At 39.3% G+C, this 25,253-nt stretch overlaps 1 protein-coding gene across 3 annotated transcripts in view; it reads left to right on the top strand.

The window, feature by feature from the left end:
• The window catches only part of B3GLCT (beta 3-glucosyltransferase), a 70,461-nt gene that overhangs the window by 11,382 nt on the left and 33,826 nt on the right, over window positions 1-25,253 (top strand). The window contains exons 2-6 of one of the 3 annotated variants that reach the window (XM_035114907.3): window positions 9,034-9,073; window positions 12,368-12,477; window positions 13,476-13,549; window positions 23,227-23,303; window positions 24,900-25,011. In XM_035114907.3, the coding sequence (XP_034970798.3) occupies window positions 23,230-23,303; window positions 24,900-25,011 (186 nt within the window). In that variant the 5' untranslated portion in view covers window positions 9,034-9,073; window positions 12,368-12,477; window positions 13,476-13,549; window positions 23,227-23,229. Of the gene's footprint in view, window positions 1-5,636; window positions 5,693-9,033; window positions 9,074-12,367; window positions 12,478-13,475; window positions 13,550-23,226; window positions 23,304-24,899; window positions 25,012-25,253 lie in introns of all 3 variants that reach the window. The other 2 variants (XM_035114902.3, XM_088668235.1) reach the window with 2 other exon arrangements.

The following is a 25,253-nucleotide window of genomic DNA, read 5'->3' as shown; positions in this document are numbered from 1 at the left end:
AAGGAATGACGGATAAGTACTGTCTGAAACAAGGAGGAAAAGACCCACATGTTCTTATTGAAAAGGTTGTCACATGCAAGATGGAGCAAGCTTGTTTACTCCTGCTCCAGTGGGTAGGACTCGAACCAATAGCTTCAACATATAAGAAACAAGATTCTGACTAAACACCAGGAAGAATTTTCTGAGAGTAGTAGCTGTTCAACAGTGGAATGGACTTCATTGGAAGGTGGCAGACTCTTTTTCCTTGGAGGTTTTAAAGCAGAGGTTGGATAGCTGTCATGGATGCTTTAGTTGAGATTCCTGTTGGACTAGATCAGGGGTCAGCAACCTAAGGCCCATGGGCCACAAGAGGCCCATGGGGGTCATTTAACCGGCCCATGGACCCCCGCCACCTGCTTGGGGACCTCTGCTGCCTGCTCGGTTGGCTCCCGTGTGCCATGCTAAACTGGCGCAGAGCAGAGCGGAGACCGCCTTCCGTGACACTGGCTGGCTTCCCATTGGCTGCAGGAAGCTCCTGCAGCCAATGGGAAACTGCACACACCTCCTCCGTGCCAGAAGGAGCACTGGAAATAGCATTTGTGCATGCGTGCGCGCGTGTGCGCGCGCACACACACACACTGGCCCACCACGGCGGCTGTGGGACCGTGAACCAGCCCAAGCCACAAGAACTTTGCCGACTCCTGGACTAGATGACCTTTGGAGTCCCTTCCAACTTTAAAATTCTATGAGTCAAACCTGGCAGGCTGCAGTCTTTTACCCAGTTACCTGGGAATAAGCCCCACTGAACTCAAGTGATACTCACTGCTTTCTATATGTAAATAAGATTGTGCTTTGAGAGGGAGAAGTTATAAATAATTCCTTACAGGATTCTTCTGTATTGTGGAGTGGAAAAAAGTTGTCCTACTATCCAGACTAGTATGTGATCCTTGATTTGTTTCAGGGTTCATGTGTATTATTATTTTTTATAAATTATAGACTCTGTGCTTGCTTGAGATATTTAAACATTATGATGAGCCAGGCAGCATTTCTGCTGCATATTTTAATTCACATCTCCATATGTGGCCTCTCACTTGCGTGCAAAAGGCAAAGAACTGTGAATTCCATGTTTATGTAGAGGGTTTGCACTGAAATACATTTTACAATGTAATATATTATTTTCTAAGTAATAGAAGGTTTGTACAAAACAGCATTTGTGTGTTGACCTTGAAAATAGAGGCCATAGAGGTGCCTTGCAGTTTACATGTGCAAAGTGTTTAATTTGTTAAGTTCAAAACACAATTAAGACTCTTGTAACCTTATTCAAAGCTTGTTAACTCTGAAGTAAGTCCCATTTATTTTTAGTATGACTCTGAACAGTAAGTGCATTTAGGATTGCATCCCTAATTTCTAAAATAGCATTTCAAATTATTTCATGGTAGTTAGAATTAAGGTATAACAAATGTGCTTGGGTGGTAATTGACAGGATATGGAGGCTTTCCACATGATCTCCTGAGTTTCGTTTCTATGCTCCTATTATCTAAACTGCTTTCTTACTCTAGGTATAATTTGTTAAATCCAAAATGAGCAACCATTGGATTTTACATACTGAGTTATACCATAATGTTGTTGAGAGACATCTAGGAGGTCTTTGAAACTATGTCTTTCCAAGTTTGACTATTAGAGATGTGTTCTCTTAGTCTGTTTAATTGCTAATATCTTTATTTCATTTGATGATGGTGATGATGTTGTTATTGTTATATTTCCTCACAAAAGTGACCCCAAGCTATTTACAAAGACATTCAGGGGCATGAATATTGACATTTGTTTTCAGTAGTGATGGTGGCTTTAGTGTGTAGTGACTGTTAGGTAGTTTTTTACTTCATTTTAAAGGACAGATTTATGTGGAATGTCAGCATTGTGAATCTTTTATATGGAATTACTTATATGCCAGACATAATATGAACTGTGACAGATCTGTTATAGATTTGCTCCCAGAATACTTAAAGGCACAGCAACCATATGCTGATTTCTGATAAATTGACATACTGTATTATGACACAGGTAATATTTTTGTCCATAGTATATATCTTAAATATGTTTAATAAATTATGAAAGCTTGTATTAGGCCTGTCTTCATGGCTACAAAAAGCTATAGCATGAAACTAATAAGTTATGGTGCAGGGGAAGAGCAAGTGTGGGCTCCTTTCTGTGTCTAGCAACTTCCATCCAGCAATGTAATCTCTCTTGCTTTCAGTCAGCTGGGAAAGTGTTAGCAGTTATCTCCAGGCTCTAGTTTAAACACCTTTTTTAAAATGAATTGCCCACCCTCTTCATTATACTTTTGACTCCTGCCTCTTTATCCATCATTTGGAGTGCAATATTTGGAACAGCTGTAATTACCATGGAAAGAGGACCCAGACCAGTCAAATATGTTAAGGGGGGATATTAGCAGACACTTATTGAATATTTCTGTTCTGCTCTCTTGATCTATCTCCTGTAGTTCTGAAATTGTTTGATACACAACAGCAGGAATTTACGCAGAACATTTCTGAAGTTGCTTTTTACCCTAGTGGAGACCTTTCAGAAGTTAAAAAATGGTCCCTACTTATTTAGCATGTTAATAAATTTAAAGGATGTCAAACTTGAAATGGTTAATTCCCCAAAGAGCTTTTCTGCATAACACAGCTCATCCCTTTCATGGACTCGGTTCTCACTAAAATCAACCTATCACCACTGTTAATTCTCAGACTGTTACTAGTCAGTGAGTTGTGGTATGCATGCAAATCCCTTCCAAACACTGAGGATGAATATAGTGGAGAATCAAGCACTTCTCAGAGCAGATGGCTCCTTTCCTCGGTGGCATGTGAATATTATGTTGTTGGCCATGCTCTCCTCATGGATACAGGCTGAAGATTGCATTCCATGCAGGTGAAACTCGGAAACTTAGAATATCATCGAAAAGTGCATTTATTTCAGTAATGCAACTTATTATTATTTTTTAAATTTTTACAAATGCTTGCTTTTGGAAATTCCACAGTAATAAAACAAATAGTTACAAAAAGACAAAAATAAACAAAAATAAGCATCGCTATTACATTTCATTAATTAATTGACCCGCCTAACGACAAATAATTACAATTACACCAAATAAAGGCTTGACATATCCTGCTTTGCATGTCATGCATCTATCTCATATATTGGTTTCACCTTTTAAGTTGCATTACTGAAATAAATGCACTTTTCGACGATATTCTAATTTTCCGAGTTTCACCTGTACTGAAAATTCTAATTTTCTGAGTTTCACCTGTCGTTTAAAAGTAGGGTGGGAAAGAAACATAGCTGGTAAACAATTCTGGATTATGGGAATGGGGGCAGAATCAATCACTTGGCTAGTAGCCTTATCTTCCATGAATTTGTCTAATCCTCTTAAAGCCATTCAGGTTGGTCGCCTAGCCCTTGTGGGAGTGAATTCTATAGCTTGTGCTGTGAGAAAAAAGTACTTTTTGTCTGTCCTGAATCTTCCAACATTCAGCTTCATGGCCCCCGAGTTCTAGCATTATGAGAGAAGGAGAAAAATATTCCGCTATTTGCTTTCTTCGCACTGTGCATTATCATATACAACTCTAGCATGCTAGAGGGTTTTGTTCAGGGGCTCCACATTCAAAGGCAAAATGGGGCAAAGTCAGGAACCAGCAAAAACGTCTCTCTGTTAGGCGGAGGGCTGCTTACTGGGGTGTGGTCTCAGGGCCCTCCCATTACTTTCCCAGAGGAGAAGCGAGAAGAAAGCCCCTTCCCTACTGGCTTCTGGGACTCTCCTAGAGCCCTTACATTTCCTTCCCAGAGTTCATTAAAGAATGCGCTACCATGATTATTGGGCTTTGGGAAGATGTCACAAGGCTCTGGCACACTGCTAGAGCCCTCCTGCACCCTTCCCAAAGCCCAGTAAGTGAGGAAAACCCACTGGGTATGTGAGTGGGAAGGGAGAATAAATGGAGGACAGAGAGCGACAAGTTTCCCTGGCTCTCCAATAATTCCTAACCCACAAACACCTAAGGTTGCAATCGCACAAGTAAAGTGAACACAAGTTGCAGGCTTGCTGTATCTCCTCTTGGCTTTCATGTAAACAAAAAAGCCCCAGATGTTGTAACCTATCCTCCTACATGAATTGCTCCAGCAACTTAATCATTTTTGTTGCCCTTTTCTGAACCTTTTCCAACTCTGCAATATCATTTTTGAAATTAGATGATTGGAACAGTTTGCAGTATTCCAAGCATGGTTGCACCATGGATTATGATACTGGCATTTTTAATTTTCATTTCTTTTTCTAATGACCCCCAATATGAAATCCACCTTTTCCACAGTTGCTATACCCTGGGGCAAACATCTCCTTGGAACTCTCCACTACAACCCCATTCAGGATTAGTAGGTGGGGATGGGCTTGCGCTGAAGCAGACTGAGCAGCAGGGCAGGCTACCTTACCTACTCACTCCTCATAAACAGCCAAGACAAGCACACTTCACTTGTGGCCCAGGCATGTGATCTTGGCTTGTGATCTGGCAGGTGAAGGGAAGACTACATCTCCTTAGATCTTTCAATGAGCCAACATTTATTATTTATTTGATTTATATACCACCCTTAATCAAAAGATCTCAGGGCAGTTCATAAGATAAAAATGCAAGATAAAAGCACAAATAAATTATTAAAACAGAAATAATAAATCAATAACCCTCACTCTCACAAATATATTTAAAAGGCTGTAGAATATTAATCCGCCAAAGACCTGGTTGAAGAATGTTTCCCCTTGGTGCCTATTTGTTGCTCCCTAGGATGGGAGTCAGTCTGGGCTCCTATCTTTGTTGGTGGTGGAGTTTCTCTCCATACATATAGGCAAGCCACTTTCTGCCCTTCATATTTGCCTTGTTTAATATTGTAATTTCCTAGAACTGAAATTTGTGCCACCTGTCAGCCACCCCCAATCTATTCTAATTGTGGCTAGATTACAAACCTTTTTTCAGCATGTGAGATAATGTAAGCTTAGTCTCTAGTTTCTGAGCTGCTGCTGTCTACTTTTAACTATGACAATTCATTTTGCGTTACTTTGATGAATTAGTGGCACTTATGCTGCTGTTCAGCTAGCACCCAGGAATAATAGCAACTCTTAAAAAGTTTAACAGAGGCCCATCGCTGGTTTTGTTTCTGGAAAACTGGAGCATGAACTCACCCTGGATTCGAAGGAGGTTTTGTCTAATAATGGCAGACTTTATCCTAAGGGTAAAGAGGAATTCAGATCCCCCATGTGCTACCATGTTGTTATTTATTATTATTACTCTGAAGTGCTGGAGTGCCCAGATGTTATTTCTGTGTAGGATTTGTTTTGACTTGAAGCCAAAATAAATTGGCTCCACATCAAAGAACGATTTTCTGTCCAGAGATGCATGAGAGTAAAATTGTCAGGCTACAGCAAATGATACTACTTTTGAAAACAGCAGAATTGTCTCGTGGTTGAATTAGATTATTACAGGCATTCTATGCATTTAAGAGATACTATTATCTAAATTGCTTTTTAAAAATCCTGTTTAGACATAATTTGTCAAATTTGAAAATGAGATACCAGTTTGAGAAAAAAGGTAGATAACATTTTCCCTCCCATGTTCCAGCTCTAGCTCTAAACACTGCAGAAGATGTAAAGGACAGGACTGAGCAGCTGTCACAGGTACTACATTTTGTGTCCCAGCTCCAGGAAGCTAGCATTTTTGGAGGAGATGTTGTCCATGCCATATTGCTGTATGTCTCCTTGAAGTGAAAGAGGCATGTATAGGAGCTCTGCTTGGAGGATTGTGTCCTATGTGTTGTTTTGTGAACTGCCATGTATACCCTCATTTTATATGCTTCCATTGCGGGACAGGTGAGCTTTCTAATTTAGAGGTAGCAAAGGATCAGAGTTTTTAAAGAGAAGTTTGCCAAGCTATAGCCTCAGTTATATTGTACTGTGATGCTATTGTGTCACATCTTGTGTACAGGTATTTCAGGGTCAGTTGAGTGGGTAGCATTTTTCAGACACATCTGTATAGTGTATATTCATGTTAGTTTCTGATCCCACTCAGATTGAAAGGCAAAAAAAAAGAAAAAGGCCTATATGGTGCCTCATTCTCATTTCCACTCAGGTATTCAATTACCGTAAGTCTATTTACTTCAAGATCCACCCACCCACTGTGCAATAACCCATTCATTTTTCTTGATAACATCTTGTTCCCAGTCATAGCTGCCAAGTTTTCCCTTTTCTCGCGAGGAAGCCTATTCAGCATAAGGGAAAATCCCTTTAAAAAAGGGATAACTTGGCAGCTATGTTCCCAGTTATAACAACTATATAGGTTGCATATTGGGGATTGCAAGCACCACTTCTACTGAAAGTTTCAGTGTTTGCAATCTCAGAAGAGGCTTCAGTCTTTGCATTAAGTGCTGCTGTGTTGGTTTGCATGGGAGGTTCTTCATACACCTACACAGTTGGGAGCTTCTGATTTAGTGTAGGGAAGGGAAGTGAAAGGAAAGGGTATGGGGCAGAGTGAAAGAAGAAAGCAGAGTGATAATAGATCAGCAGAAGAGACTCCGCTAACTGGATTTGGCTCATACACCATGCTCTGAGTATTGGGGTATACATATACCGTATTTTTCCATGTATAAGATGAAGTTTTTTTGCTTTTAAAAATTAGTAAAAAAATGGGGGTCATCTTGTAACGGAACATGGGCATCTGGGGGAATTTTTAAAATATTTAAGCATATGTCCAGGATTTGGACTTGGGTGGGCTGAGGCTGCCGTCCCCCCTCCCCCCCCTCCGGGCTGCATGCTGGTGACTGGCTCGCCTCCTGAAGCCCCCGCTGGTTTGACCACCGGATCGAGAGCAGCTGCCACCGCCACCGCTGAGAGCTGCCTCAGCTACCTCTCCTTGCCCTTCTTTCCTTTTTTCCCCTCTTCCCCTCTCAAACTCCCACCCTGCCCCCAGCCCGCTCACCACCTTCCTCAGCTCAGTTTGTTCGACGGCATGGCCCGACGCAGAGCGGCCGCTGCCTTCCCCCGGCTCTTCCTTGGCATCCTGCTTGGTAGCCTGCTTCACCGCAGCAGCAGCCGCCACCGAGGGGGAGTGTGTGGTGTCCCCGCAGGCGCTGCCTTTGCTTCTGCAAACGTCTTCTGCTGGAAACGGCTTCTGCTGCCTTTGCTTCTGCTAACTTCTTCTGCTGCAAACTGCTTCTGCTGGAAACTTGAGGGTGATCGCCCCCCAAAAGATTGACAACTTGCCGCCGCCAATCATCCAGATTTTCACTTCTATTTTAGGGTTTCATTTTCTTAATTTTGGGTTCAAAAAAAGTTGTTGTTGTTTAGTCGTTTAGTCGTGTCCGACTCTTCGTGACCCCATGGACCATAGCACGCCAGGCACTCCTGTCTTCCACTGCCTCCCGCAGTTTGGTCAAACTCATGTTTGTAGCTTCAAGAACACTGTCTAGCCATCTCGTCCTCTGTCGTCCCCTTCTCCTTGTGCCCTCCATCTTTTCCAACATCAGGGTCTTTTCCAGGGAGTCTTCTCTTCTCATGAGGTGGCCAAAGTATTGGAGCCTCAGCTTCAGGATCTGTCCTTCCAGTGAGCACTCAGGGCTGATTTCCTTCAGAATGGATAAGTTTGATCTTCTTGCAGTCCATGGGACTCTCAAAAAAATAGGGGTGGTCTTATACATGGGGGCGTCTTATACATGGAAAAATATGGTAACTTCTTTAGGGCAGAAACATGGATTAGTTGCCCCATTGGGTTTCTTCAAATGCTATGATTCTGTAGGGGAATTCAGAAAAATGCTTCCTCTTTACTTTTACTTTGCGGCCAGTTTGTCAACACAATTTACAGACAATCCTGAGAAACACACTTCATTTCAGTTTGTTTAGTAGCTGCTGAATAGCAGCTGAGATATTTTTAGAATGTGGTTTCCTGGGTGATGGGACTGTGAACTCTTTGCTTTTAAGTGCAAAGCTTAAATTCTGACACAAATTCTGACACAATCTTAGATTTACTGGGTTTTATTTGGGCTCTGCAGGAACCTTTCTTCATATTTATTTAGGTTGCAATATAATTTGGATAGAGGGTTTTTCCATAGATTAATAGCCTCATTAAATGTTGAGATTACTTGTATATCACATAAGAGTGTGACGCTTCTAAGTGTGTGCATTTTAGTAATCTTTATTTCATGGCTTTTTATTTGGTGCTTCAAATTAATTGTTATCATGGCTTTTTATTAGGTATTTAGTCCAAATTAATTGTTATCAAACAACATTTTAGAATGGTAACACTGATAACATATTTATGCAATTAAATTTCTAACAAACAAAAATTAAGTAATATACATAAACTCAGTTCTACATTACGTAAGCTTAGTTACTTGGAGGATGTATAACGTAGCAGCTAAAAATGTGAGTATAGAATTTAAATGTTAACCTGAGCTGGAAACTCATTAGATGGTCTTACACAAGATTCTGGTCTCTGGCCTAGTTGACATGTAATGGTAAACCAGAGTTAAACTACCGGTAACTGTGGCTTACCGGGAACAGGGAAGAATGCTGGTGCATGCCACACAAACCATGCCCCCTCCTCACTTTGCCGCACCAGGAGAAAACAAACCAGAATGCTGTCTTAGTATTATGTGCGAACCAGCATTCATGGTTGCAGAGAAACAGTTTGCTGGTTTGCACATGACACTAAACCAGTGCTCTGGTTTCTTTCCTTCTGGTACAGCAAGGGAAGGAGGGGTGATTTGAAGAGCATGCACCAGCACAATTGCTCATTCCCAGTAAACCATAGGTTGTTTTACTCTGGCTTACCATTAGATGTTTTATGGTTTAGCTCTTTTCATACAACATAGGGATAATAATTCTTGCCTTAGGGATTTAGTATGCCTTATTGAGATTGCACAGCTATTTGAGTGGGGTTGTAACAGGCTAGTTAGCAAGTTTTAAGCAAACCATCACATCTTATTTTAATGTATGGTTATATTGTTTGTATTATCTTAATACAGACGTCAGAAAGAAGTGGAAACTCGACTAAAATAAGCAAGGGTAAGTAAGCCTTTTCAGTATTTCAATCTGCAGCATGTCTGTTAGACTGAATCATGTATATCTCATACATTGTCAGGTTATCCTGTATAGCATGTTCTTGGGCCATTGGAGACATTACTGCTGTCACTCCTAAGAGCCCTCCTGGATCAGATAAACTAGTTCACATAGTCCAGGCATCCCCAACATGTGGCCCTCCAGATGTTTTGGCCTACAACTCCCATGATCCCTAGCTAACAGGACCCAGTGGTCAGGGATGATGGGAATTGTAGTCCCAAACATCTGGAGGGCCAATGGTTGGGGATGCCTGACCTAGTCCTTTATCATGTTTCCCAACCACATGGCTTTGGGCAGTCCACAAGCAGGACACAAAGGCAAGAGCCTCTCTCCAGTTGCTGCTCCCCAGTAGTTGATACTCAATGGCATTGGGGTGGGGTGCCCTTCCTGCCTAGTTATTTTGAAAGGTGGTCCCAACATACTTGGTTGTTATTACAGTATATCGAGGTCTCAGCATTTAACGTTTCACTTGTGTTGGGTTAAGAGAAAACAGTGGGGGGAAATAGAAAATTAGCTTTCACTTTTTATTTATTTTAATCAAAAGATAATGCACACACGTGTGCACACCACTGTCACTCATTAACAGTGCATGCATGTTTACTCAGGAATAAATTGCATTGAGTTCAAGGGGGCTTACTCCTAGGTAAATTACAGGATTACAGCCTAAGAAGATTAAAGCCAATTCCAGATAATCTTGGACTTTTTTGTCCAATGTTTGCTGGAATTTCCTCTTGTCCTGGGTGCTCAATGCTAAATGAAGGCCCGTGGAATGCCACAGTTCAGCAATGTATTGGCTGCCTCATATCAGCGGGGGCCTATACAGTCCTGCTCCTGGTGGTGTACAGTAGTGCCTCAGATGGTGATATAGCTATTGTGACTAGTCACAGAATATATATATATATCCCTTTAAAAGCCATCTAAAGCTGTGGGTTTTTATATAAGAAGGTACGGTAGCTGTCTTATACAAGGACAGACTCCCCCACCCATCTGACTAAGTATTGTCTACTACTCCAACTGGAGGCAGCTGGCCATGGTCTCAAGCAGCAATATTTCCCATAACCTGCTACCTGATAGCAGGGACTGAACCTGGGCTTTGGCATAGCATATTCTCTAGCGCTGAACTATAGTCCTTCCATGTTTCTTCCCCTATTTCTTCTAGCAGCAGTTAAAGCTTTATTAATTTTTTTTTTGGGGGGGGGGTTCTCAACTTCACCTGTAGTCTACACTGTTATTTGCCACTCTTACAAATGTGATCATGTAAAAATTATAGCATTGCTTACAGTGTTGCCAGCTGATTACTGATTGAACATGATGAAGATGATAATAAGCTAGAATTAATCCATTTAGTTCTTCAGCCCCTCAAGATGATTTGTGCAGAGTTGCCAGTTAATCAGTCTTTTTTTGGAACATCCTTTAATCTCAATATTATTTTTAGTGGATTTTGGCACTGGCTGGTTCATAAGCATGAGCACTATCATGGCTAAGAAATGCAGCAAACTTTGCAGGTGTGGTATTTGGCAAATATGGGATAACCAAGGATAACCAATGCAGTCCCCTCCAGAAGTTGTGGACTGCAACTCTCATTAGCACCAGCCACCATGGCTAATTGGCAGGGATGCTGAGAGCCATAGCTTTCAAAAAGACTATTGCTAAGTCATCAACTAGATTGCCTTTGATTTCTATAAGAAGCACACAGATACTTGAAATTTAACATTATGTTAGATATTTCAAATATAATATTATATTAGAAGGGCAGTTTAAGCTTTTATTAAAACCAAATTCGGAAACCTAGAAAGCCTCCTAAAGCCTGTTTCTGGTGTGAGAATTATAAGTGTTGAGATTCATACACTGTTTCTTTAACATATATAAAATTATTTGAAGTAAATTTCCTACAGTATATAGTAATCTTACTATTTTTTTTATCTTTGTGATTTTACAACTGTATGTTAACAGTTACAGAAAAGGTTGTATTTACAGCAGTGAAAGTGTTTTTCTTTCCATTGTAGAAGGACCAACACATCACAGTCACAGATGCCACTGTTTAGTAAAGTCCTATTTTTTGTTGTTTGTTAGTTTTAATTTTTGTATTATTATGCTTTATTTTGTAAACTTCTTTGTGAGTTAGCTCTGAAAAGCAGTATATAAAACTATAATTTCTGTATTGCAAACTTGAATATTTTTGTCCATTGGTTCCTAGGGAATTTTAAAAGATTACAATGAGGTGGTGAGCATAATGAGGAAGGATCTACAGAACACCTGTATTTCAATGTATTACAATACTACAGGAATTATGGGAAAGAGTGGGTTAACTAAAGTGGAGTTGTACTTTACACTCAAGTTTCAGAAAAGGAACAAATAGATTATTTAAGGAGAAAAAGGTTTCACACCTACCGGTAATACCAAAGCAAAGAAAATCCTATGTTTAGGTAACAGCGTTTTATACACACCCCAATACATATGCCTGTTGGTTTATGATACCATGAATAGCTGTACAAACTTGTATGTAACAGCATATATAGTTACATTGACTTTAAGATCTCTGCTACTAAGTATGAGCAAACAACCAGCAAGAGTAGCTATCCATATATCACTAGACAACTTTTCGATTAGAAGGTATTTTATTCAACTTGTTTGTAAACTATGTGAACAGCCAGTGATTACCAGGCAGCTGTGAACCAGGGAGGGATGGGGTCATTGTAAGAAATTGCAATAGATTCTGTTATATATGCTTAGTAGAGCATCATATATTTTGAGAATGTTATGTGAACTCTCTCTGCATTTATGAGACAAATTTAGATTTGTTTTCAGTGGGGCTTGATTCATCTTCAGCAGAAATGACTGACTGATGGAAACTGTTTGCTTTAGGTTAAAGTGTAATTGCTTTTAGTCTCAATATAGAAACAATTTTTGAATTTGATTGAATTTGTGTGACCAGCTTACAATTACAGAGAGTCTTATTTTTCACACAACACTGTTTGTGAATTGAAATCTCTGTGGCAAGCTAATGAACATTTTCAGCCTGGTTCAGAAACAAATGAGACAATACCATCCTTAAAATGAAAGCTTTTATTTCATGTTGTCTCCATGAGTTTTATAAAAGTCAACAGATCCTTATTTGGGCAAGTTAATTATTTGAATAACTGATTTTTTTTAATTTTAAAAAGTTCTGTCTGCAATAACCTTGAAATTCACTGTCTCTCCCCCCTCCTTTAATGATTATTACTTATTTTTGATTCACAGAACTAAAAGAAATAGTATTTGTCATCCAGAGTCAAAGGAATTCTTTTCATTTGAAGAAAGCAGATGATCTAAAACAAAGTATTTTCAAACAAGCTGCAGTTCTTGGAAAGGTATGAATAGATAGCCTCTGTCTAAAAAATCATCAAGTTAGAGTTATAGTTCTGGAATATGTTGCACACAATATATTTAAGTAGGCACAGAATTCCATTTCATAAAGCTTCTAAGGGTTGATTAAGATGGTTGGAGGCCTCCTCCTCCCCCCCAAAGGAATACATGGAATGAAGTACTGCAAAGGAAGTCTTGTTAGATCACAAACAAAATAAAGCAAAACCCTGAGCATATGCCGTTTCACAGCAGTCACAAACAACAAACATTGCCACTCCCCAAACCTTGAAAAACATAAGTTACTCAGAATATGTGCACTTATCTCATCATTGCTTTGGCTCACTTCCTGCTTTAGTCCAGTTACCAATGTCCAGCCTAACCTATTTTACATGGCTGTTGTGAAGATATGGAAGGAGGTAATAAATGTCTGCAAATGGGAACTTCCTGTTTGTATTATAGACATGAGATTTCGATTCCTTTACAGAACATGGATGCATCAGTCTGTTTAGAGGGTCATGTACTGCTGCACCACTGCTCAAATTAGTACAGCTCCAAGGCTTCAACCAACCTTAATCAGGGTTGGGTTGCCTTAATCTGGCAATGATTGTGTATGTTAGGTCCCTACATTCCATTAAAAAATAAAACATGCTCCCACTTTCCAAAGTTCTGCCCTGAAAATAAAGCTGCTTAATCAAAATCATCTTAGTCAAAGAAAATTTAAAACCCACCTTTAGCACTGAGTTGCACTGGGTATTCTGACACAGTCTTTCTTCCTGTGTGCCCCCCCCCCGGGCTACTGACAAATAGAGTAGAATTTTTCCCCTCTTCACAGCAAACAATAAAATGTTTCCAGTGCACTGCACAACAGCAGGAGAAAGATCACCTGGGCAGGCAGGTGGGCAAGTGAGTGCATGTTATTTTAGTTGCTCCAGCAGCTCCACCTTCAACAAAAAGTTGCATACTTGCTTGCTTCATTCTGCTGAATTATACTTTTTTGTTGTAGGTCAGGAGTCAGCAACTTTTTTCTGTCAAGTTGCATTTCCTCAGAGGTAGTTTCTTGGGAGGCATGTGCTGCTGGTAGGTGGGCTATAGCTACTCCACATTGTTTTTCTTTTTGTTTTTCTCTCGTAAGAATCTCAAGAGAGGAAAAATGAAACATGGTAGAGTGGTGGTGATCTTAAGAGAGTCTGTGTAGGGAGGTAGGGAGTTGTGATGTTCTTAAGATAATTGCCACCCAAATTCTTCCTCTCTCTTTTCACATACCCCACCCCTCTATTAATTCACACACACATTCATTTGCCATAACTGTCTGCCTGTCCCTTTCTGCCGCCCCACCTCCTATGATACCATGGTTGCAGTAAAGAAAAGAAGCACATTTTTGCCGCAGTGTTTCTGCTCAGTGATCCTGTTGTTTCCCGCTATTCCTTCCCAGTGATCCAGCTGTCAGGAGACAGACAGAGAGAGATGGCTCAGAGGTACAACCACAGAGTGTAGTGGCTAGAGCAGGCATCCCCAAACTGTGGCCCTCCAGATGTTTTGGCCTACAACTCCCATGATCCCTAGCTAACAGGACCAGTGGTCAGGGATGATGGGAATTGTAGTCCAAAACATCTGGAGGGCCGAAGTTTGGGGATGCCTGGGCTAGAGCATCTTTCCAGGGGATGCTATACTGCTCTAGACCAAACGCTTTGCGCTTACACTTCCCAGTTTGTATCTACCTCATTGTTATTCTACTGGAACAGGAGCATCTTTAGGAAACCACTGGAGGGCAGGGGTGAAGCAAAAATTCTTTAGGGGAGGCTGGATCATTGGGAAGGGACTGGATTACTGAAGAGGCAGGAAGGGACAGAAGACACTGGGTGGGCAGAGCATCAAGGGTTGTATAACATAAGGCAGGCCATATGTGAATGCGATCCAGCTCTATTGTCACTGTAAAAAGCATGCAGCTGGTTTTTAAATTAATGGGGAACTATTTTCTGTGGGATATGCATTAACATAGATGCTAAAAGTCCAGATGTTTCTATTGGATTGATATGATTGTATACAGCATTTTCTAAAACAAACAAATGAAATTCTCTTGTTTCAATTCATCAGATGAGGGAAAGAAACAGAAAGCTGCAGCGACAGCATACTGCATCTATTCAGGGGCCCTGACAAATTCTGGCACTTCAAGCCAGAAGCTTAAAGCAAATATGTTGGAGTTTTGATGCCAGGGCGAAATAAATGGGAAATGCTAAATTTGTAAGGGGGGGGGGGAGAGTTGGAGGGAGGGAAGCTACAAAGCATCCCAAGCTATGTGAAATGTTCTGAGAGTAATACAGTCATGCTCCTTGAGTGGTTAGAAAAAAATGTTCGACTGCCTGATAGCGCTGTGAGATTTTAATCTTGATTGCAGTATAACATAATTGAAACAAAAGGCTTTTTATGTGGGTGGAAACCTATTTTAAAACGATAAAATAGTATTGAACAAGTAATTTATTGCACCCATCTATTAAATTCATTGTTACACAGACTTCATAAATACTACTGTGTAACACTTTAAACTCCTACATTATTTCCCAGTACGCCAGCGATTCTCAAAGTGTGGGGTGGGCTGCTTTGTGGGAGGCATATGGAACACCTGTGAGAGCAGTGCAAAGTTTCAGGAGGCAAGTGAGGTCTTCCACCAGTAACCAAAACACAGTTGGGTTGAATGACCCCTAGTAAAATGCCTTTGTTAATCCACTTACGCTTGTGGTGGGAATCTCTCTGTCATTTGCCTCATTGTCCCAACCTGATTTGGGAGATTGAGATGACATTACTCACCTGCAGAAAAGTTAGCTGTTGCTGAATTGTGGGTCCATTTGAGAAATACTGCATAAAAGCAATGGGAAGATGCCCATTTTGTATTCTTTGAAAAGCCTTACTTTTTAGTGCAAAATGCTTTGCTTCTGTTTGAAGTATTTTTATTTGCTTCAGTGAATGTTCTGTCATCAGTTTACATTGCAGAATGTTTTAAAAATAATAATTCCAGGCAGGTAAAGACTATCTTAGGGTAAAGGTTATTGTAGTAGAGATTTTTAAAGAAACTTTTAAAAAAACACTGAACGTGGTTTATTTTTGATCAGAGTTTCAATGTAAAATGATGTAGAACACTTAAAGAAGCCTCATATGAAATACCTGGGGACATGCTTCCAGGCTGAAGAATTGGATTTCTGACACACTTTAATCTGTAGCTTTTCTATGTCCAAATTAATCATCATTAAAATTACACACAAGATTTACTAGCTACAAGCTCCTAAAATATACATTTTTGGTCAGGTTGCAGAAGGCTGTGGTAAGCAGACATTATGGGACTGAAACATTTGTGGCTTGCCTGATGGTGGCTACTGATACTACTAACTCATCTGAGGTGGTGCTGTTCATGCCCAAGTTTTGCATTATGGATCTTTGAAAAACAGGTTTGGGCATGCTTGGCATGGAAGAGAATGTTCCTTTTGGAGTCAGAAGTTAACAGATTGTCCACCAATTAGTCTAAAGAAAGAGTGATAGCTATAACGTCAGGTTCACCGTTCTCCTAAATTACTCTAATTAAAACTTTACTTAGGCAGAAAGGTTACCACTAGAGGTCAGTACTATGCACAGTTTTAAATGTATGTATATATTTTTTGCTGCACAACTTTTATGCAAATTATTACCACCACCACCACCTCAAATGATGGTTATGACAATAGAAACTGATCCTGCGACTTTTAACCCTGTTTAGGGACGCTTTTAATCTTTAATCAATTATTTTATTCTTCTGTTGGAAGCCGCCCAGAGTGGCTGGGGAAACCCAGCCAAATGGGTGGGATATAAATAAATTATTATTATTATTATTATTATTATTATTATTATTATTATGAACTCTGTGTTTCTCCTGTTGTAGCATCATTGCAGCTATGCAGGGATACAGAGTTTATGGCATTGGTTGGCTAGCATTCACTAGGGCTGAATGGCATTCACTCGAGATGCTCAACATAAATTTGACATTGTGTTTCTTTAATGCAAATATTTAAATAGTTTATATATTGCCTTTATATAACTCCATTCAACCAATCAGTTCCCAGGTTGGGTTTAAATCAATATAAAATAACACATCAACAGACACCAAAATGACAGCAATAAAACAGCAGATTTCATACTTAAAAAGTACTTTTTTTCTTTTTCAATTTTTAAATTCATTTTATACTTAAAACACAATAAAACAACAACCACAACATAACATATACATAACAATAAACACAAAATAGTATATCTTTCTCAATTCTTAATCTTTTCTTCACATTTTAGGGTGACTTCCTTGAGTTCCCCCTATCTGCACTTCATTAACAATCATCTTTAGCAAGTTCTATATCCCTTCAACTCATACACACTTTATATTAAACTTTCCTCAAAAATTAACCTATAAATTCTAAACCTGCAGTTTCTATACATTTCCAAATCACTTCATACTAATCAATTTTGCAATATTTCTTTAAATATACTTTAAATTTATTCCAATCTTCTTCCACCGACTCTTCTTCCTGATCGCGCAGTCTCCCAGTCAGTTCAGCCAGTTCCATATAGTCCATCATTGGCATTCTTCCACAGTTGGTACCTCTTGTGTTTTCCAATTCTTAGCTATCAATATTCTTGCTGCTGTTGTGGCATACAGAAAATAAAAAGTACTTTTGCAAAGGACATTTACATAACCCCACTGCTGTCGTGTGAGTCTCTGGAGGTTCATACAGGAGTGTATGGGCTTTCTTAAAGCCCTTTGCAAACATAAAGGGGCTTTGAAGCCATTGCAGGTTCCCAAGCATCTCCTTTGCTAAGTTCAGTACCATGCCCAAGGAATGCAGTGAGATAAATCACAAACTAAACAACTCTGTATGTGGTTTACAAAAACTAATTAACAAAAATGGACAGCATTTCAACACCCATTACATGAAAATTTAAATAATATATACAATGCCAAAATAATAATGACATGCGCAACTCAGTATCTCAAAGCCAAGCATCTGGCAGTCACATTGGAAGCCCTGTATAGAGGACTTTGACAAATGTGATGTCATAATGGCATTTGATTGACCACTGAGTTACCCCACCTTTCTGTCAAATTTGGCCCATGAGACTGATCCTCGTAAAGATCCAGTGTAGGCAGTCCAAAAGTTTCCTCATCCCTCCCTTAGAGGAAGGGCAGGATATAAATGAAGCAAGCAAAGAAAAAGGAAGTAACTGATAGCAATCATTAAAAATTGTTCAGAGGGTAGTCAAATTACAGTCATACTGTAACTGGTGTTATAGGTGAATGTTCTGTTTGAATTAGATTTTATTACCTGTCCTAATGAGCTTTCCAGTGTTGGTTTGTTATGCTTGCCAAAACATAATTACAGGATATGTAGTTTCCATCTGTCTTGCTAGTGGATTGTTAATTTTTCTACATTCATTTTTTACTGCTGCATGTACGCATTTATTTTAATGTGAAGTAGTGTTAATAAGACATTCTGCTTCCTACTAGCATTTGGAGATGTTAATTGGCATACACAGTGTAGTTTAGTGGGGAAGAAAAATGTGACGCATTATTCTGAAACGAACCACTTTCATAAAAGAAAACATCTTTTATTCACATGAAATGAATAAGGCATACTTATATAAATTGCTTGTACAAGATTCCAAAGGATTGTGCCTTCCAGGGCCCATTTACAGCAACCTTCACCTCCACAAACTGTTTATGCAATGGACAAAGTGCTAGCAACGATTTATTTTTTTGTGCTGTTCTTATACTTTGATTGTTGTCAGGGTTGCTTTTGTGTCTGGATTTTTACCTTTTGAAATATGGCAACCCTAATTGTTGTAGACTGCTTTGATATAGTTCATGAAATTGCAATATGGATATATTTTTATAAATAAATCATGCAGCCAAACATGTGTTCTGTCAACACCTGTTCCTCTTGGCTAATTAAAGCTTGCTGAGTGAGTATAACTGAATGGGTCCAGGATGTAATCAATATGCATCCTGGTGGGAAGGAGTGGTTCTGGCCATTTAGAAAGAGGAGATGAATCAACCACTCCTGAAAACATCCACCGTGGAACCATTGTTTTGTGACAACTACCACCTGTCATAAATTCCCCCTTCTGGGTGATTAAGATGATTGTGGTGTAACAGTTGCAAATAATCTTGGACGAAACCAGTTCTCTTGACCCATTGCAGTTGTGGTTCTGGCTGAATTGCTTTTGGTCAGCGTGATGGAATTGGAGGCACTGTTTTCCAGTATTTTTGGTCCTGTCTTCAGCATCAGTTGCAGAGAATAGATTGGGGTGATTATCTCTTGCATCCCTGACAGTTGGGCTGTGTGGTGCTCCAGAGCACCATCCTCTCCCTGATGCAACGTAACATGGGAGCGGTTATTAGGCAATTTGGACCAAGGTGTCACCAGTAGCTCTAGTTCTCTGCAACATCTAAATCGGGAGAGACCATGCAAGCCTTGGACCAGTGCTTGGACTCAGTAATGGGACCATCCTATCAGGAGGTCCATTCTGCACAATTTCAGAATTGGGCTTTTTGTGTGGTAGCACTTCCCTTTTGGAACTCCCTCCCATTACAAATCAGACTGGGGCCTTATCTATTGTCTTTTCAGCATCTGCTAAAAGTGTCCGCCTATCAACAATCCTTTTAAAAACTTTATCCCGGTTTGTATTGGGCTTGGATTTGAATGGATGTTATGTATGTTCTGCTGTCTGTTTTATAGTTATTATTGCATTTTAACTTTTTATATATGTAACATATATATATTGTGAATCACTTTGGGATGCCTTATGGAAAGAGATTAATAAACAATTGTTTAATGGTAACCAAGATCTCCATGCTGGCAAGAAACAAGGGATGGACGAAAGAGAAGAGACCAACCTATGGCCACAGCACTCATCAACAGCTTCATAAAACATGGTTTATGAAGTTATGAAAAATCATTCAAACATGGCCATTGTCTGCACTGTCATGATCTGTGGCATCATGATAATGCAATTTTATATAGGATGGGGCTTGCTGCTGAATTGCGAATCATAGCAACCATTGTCAGAAGCTGTGTAGTGCAATTGTTTCTTCAAAAAAAACCCGAACACCTGCCATATGGTTCAGAATTACCAATTGATGAGTATAGGAGGAGTTCTGGAACGTAAGACGTTCCATCTGTGTAGTACCTCAAAAGTATATTGGCCATAATGGAGCCTCTACATTGACAACACAATCCTAAATGCTAAGTATGGTGTATTATATTTACTAGAATAGCAACTGACAAATAATGTATCAGGATGCATTTGCCCCACTGCCCTTTCAGTGGGACCATTGTAGTTATAGTGACATTCAATATTCTGTGTGCTATGGAAGCTACTCATATCTTTAGGACTGTAGTAACTCTAGCTTACTATTCTTTCAAAATGGCAGTGTGGTGTAGTGGTTAAGAGCGGTAGACTAGTAATCTGGGGAACCGGGTTCGCGTCTCCGCACCTCCACATGCAGCTGCTAGGTGACCTTGGGCTAGTCACACTTCTTTGAAGTCTCTCAGCCCCACCCACCTCACAGAGTGTCTGTTGTAGGGGAGGAAGGGAAAGGAGAATGTTAGCCACTTTGAGACTCCTTAGGGTAGTGATAAAGCGGGATATCAAATCCAAACTCTTCTTCCTCTTTATCATGCATATCCAAATATTGTGGCTTAACAATTTTCAGAGATACACTTGTGTTTTTTTTAATCATCTCAATTTGTTCTACTTGGTATTTCAAAAAATTGGTTGAATGTGCTTTCAGATGACAAAATGCATAGGAGACATTTTTTTATTTAGGGATAAATGGAAATGGGAAGGAAATAGGCATTTATGTGAAATTTGTAAATGGACTTTAATTTCCTTAATACTGTATTTGTGACTTCAGAGCTTTTGCTTTTTGCTTTTTCTGTGTGGAAAACATCTAAGTCATCAAGATAATAAAATTGTTAAATTACCTAAGAGATCCATGTGAATTAGTTGCTTAAGGCTTATGAAACTCATTTTGCTTTTTGGAGCTTGGGCTAATTCTCTTGGGCTCCTTTGGGATGCTAAGACTATCATTGGATTAAAGCCAGTGACCGAGAGTATAAAATGATTAGGTTGCTATAAATTCCACTTATTACTTGCTGTTTGCTGCAGGCTGTACAAACAATTTGGCAGCATGCCTGCAATTATGCTGTTCATTTAAATTTTGAGTATAGCAGTAGGACTAACTGTGTTTCTATTTATGCTGTTTTGAATATAAAGTCCATTACTAGAATTATGTTCGAATGGAATTCTGTCTCTACAAAAATAGCATGCAGTTGACAACCTTGTATTTTGAATACATGGAAGATTTTCATATTTTAAAGCTGGACTTCACTTGTAAAACCTGATATGAAATACCGGTATCTACCGGTAATAAACTTCAGAATTTTAATTTATGAGAACGGATTGTTCCATTCATGTGAAAATTGCAAGGGTGTTATTATTTTGCTTAGTGCTGGTCATGAATAAATAATGCAACATTAGTATAATTATGCTCTTTAAATGGTGATAAAAGCATGCAAAATTAAAAAAATAAACTTGCTAAAGTGATATTAAATGACAATATCAGAAAATAAGAGTATTGCACAAGTTATCATGTTTATTGCCAATTAAAGGGTTACCTATAAATAGTTTTAAAGTAAAACTACTAGAGTGATAATTGTAAAATTATCCCAGCTACCTGGGCTTGATTCAGATCATCAGTGTTTGTGTTACCTTATTTATTGTGTGTTGGATCCAAATTTGGTCATGTTTAAAAGAGACCCATTGAAAATTGTATAGATTTTAATGGCTCGTCTCCAAGCATGACTTAAATTGGATCTAGTCCCACAATAAATATGAGAATATGCACTCTTAAGAATCCACAATTATCAAAAAGATACTTACCTAGCTTTCATATTGATTATTGCTATTGACACTATAGCCTAAAATAGATGAGAATTGTTTCCCCCACCCCAGTTCTTCAGAGTGGTGCTTGCCTTGCAGCATGAGGGTCGGCACTTTGAGAAGCCCTTCCAAAAAAACTTATTCTCGGGGTAACTTGTAAAGCCTCTTTAATCCTGGCCCCCATATAGAATTAGATGGGCAAGAAAGGTAACTGCTAGCCTGTGCCTGGTCTACTTGATTGCTGCCTGGCAGAGTGCAGTCCATGGGTAGGAAACATGGAATAAAATTTTCAAAAGGGCCGTTATCTAAAGGCACATGAAGCAGTTCTTCTAACTGGAGCTATGCAAGTTTGATGCTTGTTTAATTCAGTGAGTATTGGGGAACCGTATGTAATTTTTAGGAAGAAGTGTAGGTAAAAATATTGGGTAATGGTATGGTAAATGGGGTAATCTTGATGTGCTAAAACAACAGATAAAGTTGCAGAATATATATTCTTAGCAGTTGTAATGGCAAAATTGAAAGGAAATATTTGGAGGCCTGAGTGTGTAAATGAAGCTTGCAAGTACACTTGAAATTGTTTTTTTAAAGAACAAAATCCAGCCAGTTATTCTCAAAGAAAATCAAAGCATTTGTTGAAGGTTGCTCAGGCAGCGCTCCATTATTCCTTTCTTAAAAGGCTGCTGAGATAAGAAGCCCATCTTCTACTTGAAGGGAAATGTTTGACATGGAGCCTAACTTGCAAGCTTCCTCAGCTATAAATAGATTTACCCCCTTCATTCATCCTAGTAGAAAGCCTGCATTTGGTGATAGAAATAGCTGGCATTTTAAGAGACAAAAGTGTTTATGGTAGGACTGCTATGGAAGTAAAATACAGTACAGTAATTGCAATAAATGCCCAGTTGTTGAAAGAATTACGCATACTTGATTTATTGCCATTCAAATAGAATCCCAGTGTAGTAAAAACAAAAACAGCCCAAACTGCACAAGGTATCTGATACTTATTTTCTTCTTCTTCAGTGTTGAATATATTAAATTCAGATATCCCGAGATTTATTATAAAAGTGCAAGGAGCCAACATAAATTTGCCCCATATTTGTTATTTAGCATTCTATGGCAGGCTAATTCAGAAGTAGCAAGTTCAGGTCAATGAACCATAGTTTATTGCACCAGGAAAGACCATTGGAACCACATTTTTGTCTCTCCCCTTGCATGCCAGCTTCAGCACTTGTATACTGCTTAACTTACCATAGTTCCTATTAAATCTGAACTGTGGCTTAAACTCAAGGTATCCTGGTTACTAAACCTTGATTTATGCTAAAATATGCAAGTCTGGGTATAATAGGAAACACTGATTCAAATTAACCAGTATCCAAGGCACTGCATGGGGAAATGTGAGAGGAGTACATAGCCCAACCTTGTTCTCTGTTTCAGAAAGAATGATAGATTAAGCTGAGTTTGTCACTTCTAAACTGGCTCATGTATTGGTCAGTGTTTTCTCCCCTTTAACACTTATTTATAGCAAGCAATATTAGAATATCACAATTAAACCCTATAAAAATCAGATAAGAGCAGATAAAATAAAAAATTAAGCCAGTTATAAACATAATTAAAGTAAAAATAAAGGTTAAAACACAGAACAGTAGAGAATTGTTTTGTTAAAAAGAGTACAGCGGAAATGGGAAATTATAGTGAACACGTTTTGCAGGAAAAGCTGAAACCAAAATGTTTAAAACAATGTACAGTACTAATGTTTTATTAACATGTAAGTTGTAAAAATGTTTACCCTTTTCTTAAAGGAGATGCCCACAGTTCTGCTTATTCATCAGATGGACAAGCATGAAGGTGCATGGACCATTCTACCATTAATGCACCAGTAAGTGTGATACTGGGGTATAATTTGTGAGGCAGCTGCTCAGGCCAGTTCAAGTGGTTTTTGTTTGGTAGAACCAAAATCATTTGCAGTGAAAATGTAGCAGAAAGGGGTAGCTCACCCACCACCAATATTTGTTTTGAGCTAAATATTTTCCTTTTTTTGTTCTCTCATGTCTGCACACATTCCTTCTACTGCTCCTTTCACACATCCATCTTACTGTGCACATCATATCTGCAATACTCAACTGAAGGCCTTTTCTTTGGAGGAGGACTTTGATTTATAACCAATAGTGAGATAAAGGCAAGGCCATAAAGGTTCAAGAAGCTTATTGGAAGTGTGTGATGTTTTACAGATATTTACTGTGAGTGGATGTGGAAAAACATAGGGCCCTTGGAGCCAGTATAAAGGGGTTAGAGGTCATCTGTGGCGCACCTCGGATATGCCTTTCCCCTTTACAGTGGATGCTCGGGTTGCGAACGTGATCCGCGCAGGAAGCACGTTTACAATCTGCAGTGCCGTGTCTGCTCACGTGCGGGTTGCAATTCAGTGCTTCTGCGCATGTGCAAAGCGTGATTTTAGTGCTTTTGCGCATGCGCGAGCATCGAAACCCGGAAGTAACCCGTTCCAGTACTTCCGGGTTTGGCGCAACCTGAAGCGTCTGTAACCTGAGGTATGACTGTATAATGTTTTTTCCTGTTTTTTCCAGCTCGCATCAGCTACCCAAGCTCTTTACAATTGCACATTAAATATAATCAGAACAATAATTGGGAGGGCATCATATGAAACAGTCCAAAAATTGAAGGGAGAAACCAAGGGGCAAAAGACAGATTTAACGAGTGATTTAAAAACAAAAAAACCAACATTCCTTTCCTCTAGTGTGTGAAAGGGGCAAGTGTGCAAGCTTGAGATTTGCTGTTCATGTAATGCAGTAGTGAGGAATCTCTAGCTCATGGGCCTAACTTGGCCCAGCACAGTTCCCAATTTGACCTGCAAAACTATTCTCCCCCTCCCAAATAAGGTTACAAATGTGGTTACAAAAAGAATTGAGTGAGCTCACAGTTGTTTATTTGCATGATAGGCTCACAGTTGTTTATTTGCATGACAGCGAACCCCAGTGGGATTGGTTACAGTAAGTTGTTCATCACTAGGATCTCTGCAGTGTAGTCACAGGGGCTCACTGTCAGGGCCAGTCAGGTGATTGGTGCTGTCAGCAAGCATAGCCATGTCCCTTTGAAGGCACAGCTACACCTGTAAAAGACTTCGAAGGTGCATGCTGTAACAACTGATCAGATGATTGCTGGTTACGGTGTGTTTTGACAGGTAAGGGACACCTGTCCAGTTTCCTGTTATGTCTGAGCAGGGCTGTAACACTGCTTTTTGTTGCTTGAGGTACCCATTGCTATATTGCTGATGAAAATCAATTCATGTGACTCTTTAAATGTTCTTTATTTTTGCATTTAAGATACAATGCATATATTAGTAGCATACTTACCTGGGAGTAAGTCTCATTGAACTACTTTGGAGTAGACGTGTCTAGGGTCACACTGTTAAATCCTTCCCAGTCTTCTCAATAATCCCAACTTCTTCTTTTGTCAGTTTTTCTGTTACATACAGCAGAAATTCTTCATGGTTTTTCTTCTGTGAAGAAGATACAAGAATACATCTTGTAAAGCTACTGGAAATACTTGAAGGATATGACAAGTCTAAGGTGAAGTTAAATTCATTGACTACTTGCATTTTGAGGTAAAAATTGGAAATTTAGATTACTAGCTTAGAAATAGAGATGTTGGTTAATTTGCTTTTATATAATGCTCTAAGAATAAGGAAAGCTTTAATGAATAAAGAAATTCCCACTTCTGATAGGAGCACTTAATGACTAAAAATTATACTGCAGTGGGAACTGAAGGTAATTGATGAACATAGGTCAAAGAGACTACATTGCATTACACA

This window comes from Zootoca vivipara, chromosome 4 (genome assembly GCF_965207765.1).
Source record: "Zootoca vivipara chromosome 4, rZooViv2.hap1.1, whole genome shotgun sequence".
Lineage (NCBI taxonomy): Eukaryota > Metazoa > Chordata > Lepidosauria > Squamata > Lacertidae > Zootoca > Zootoca vivipara.
The sequence above is the reverse complement of the archived record's forward strand: the minus strand, read 5'-3'. Positions and strand labels throughout refer to the sequence as shown.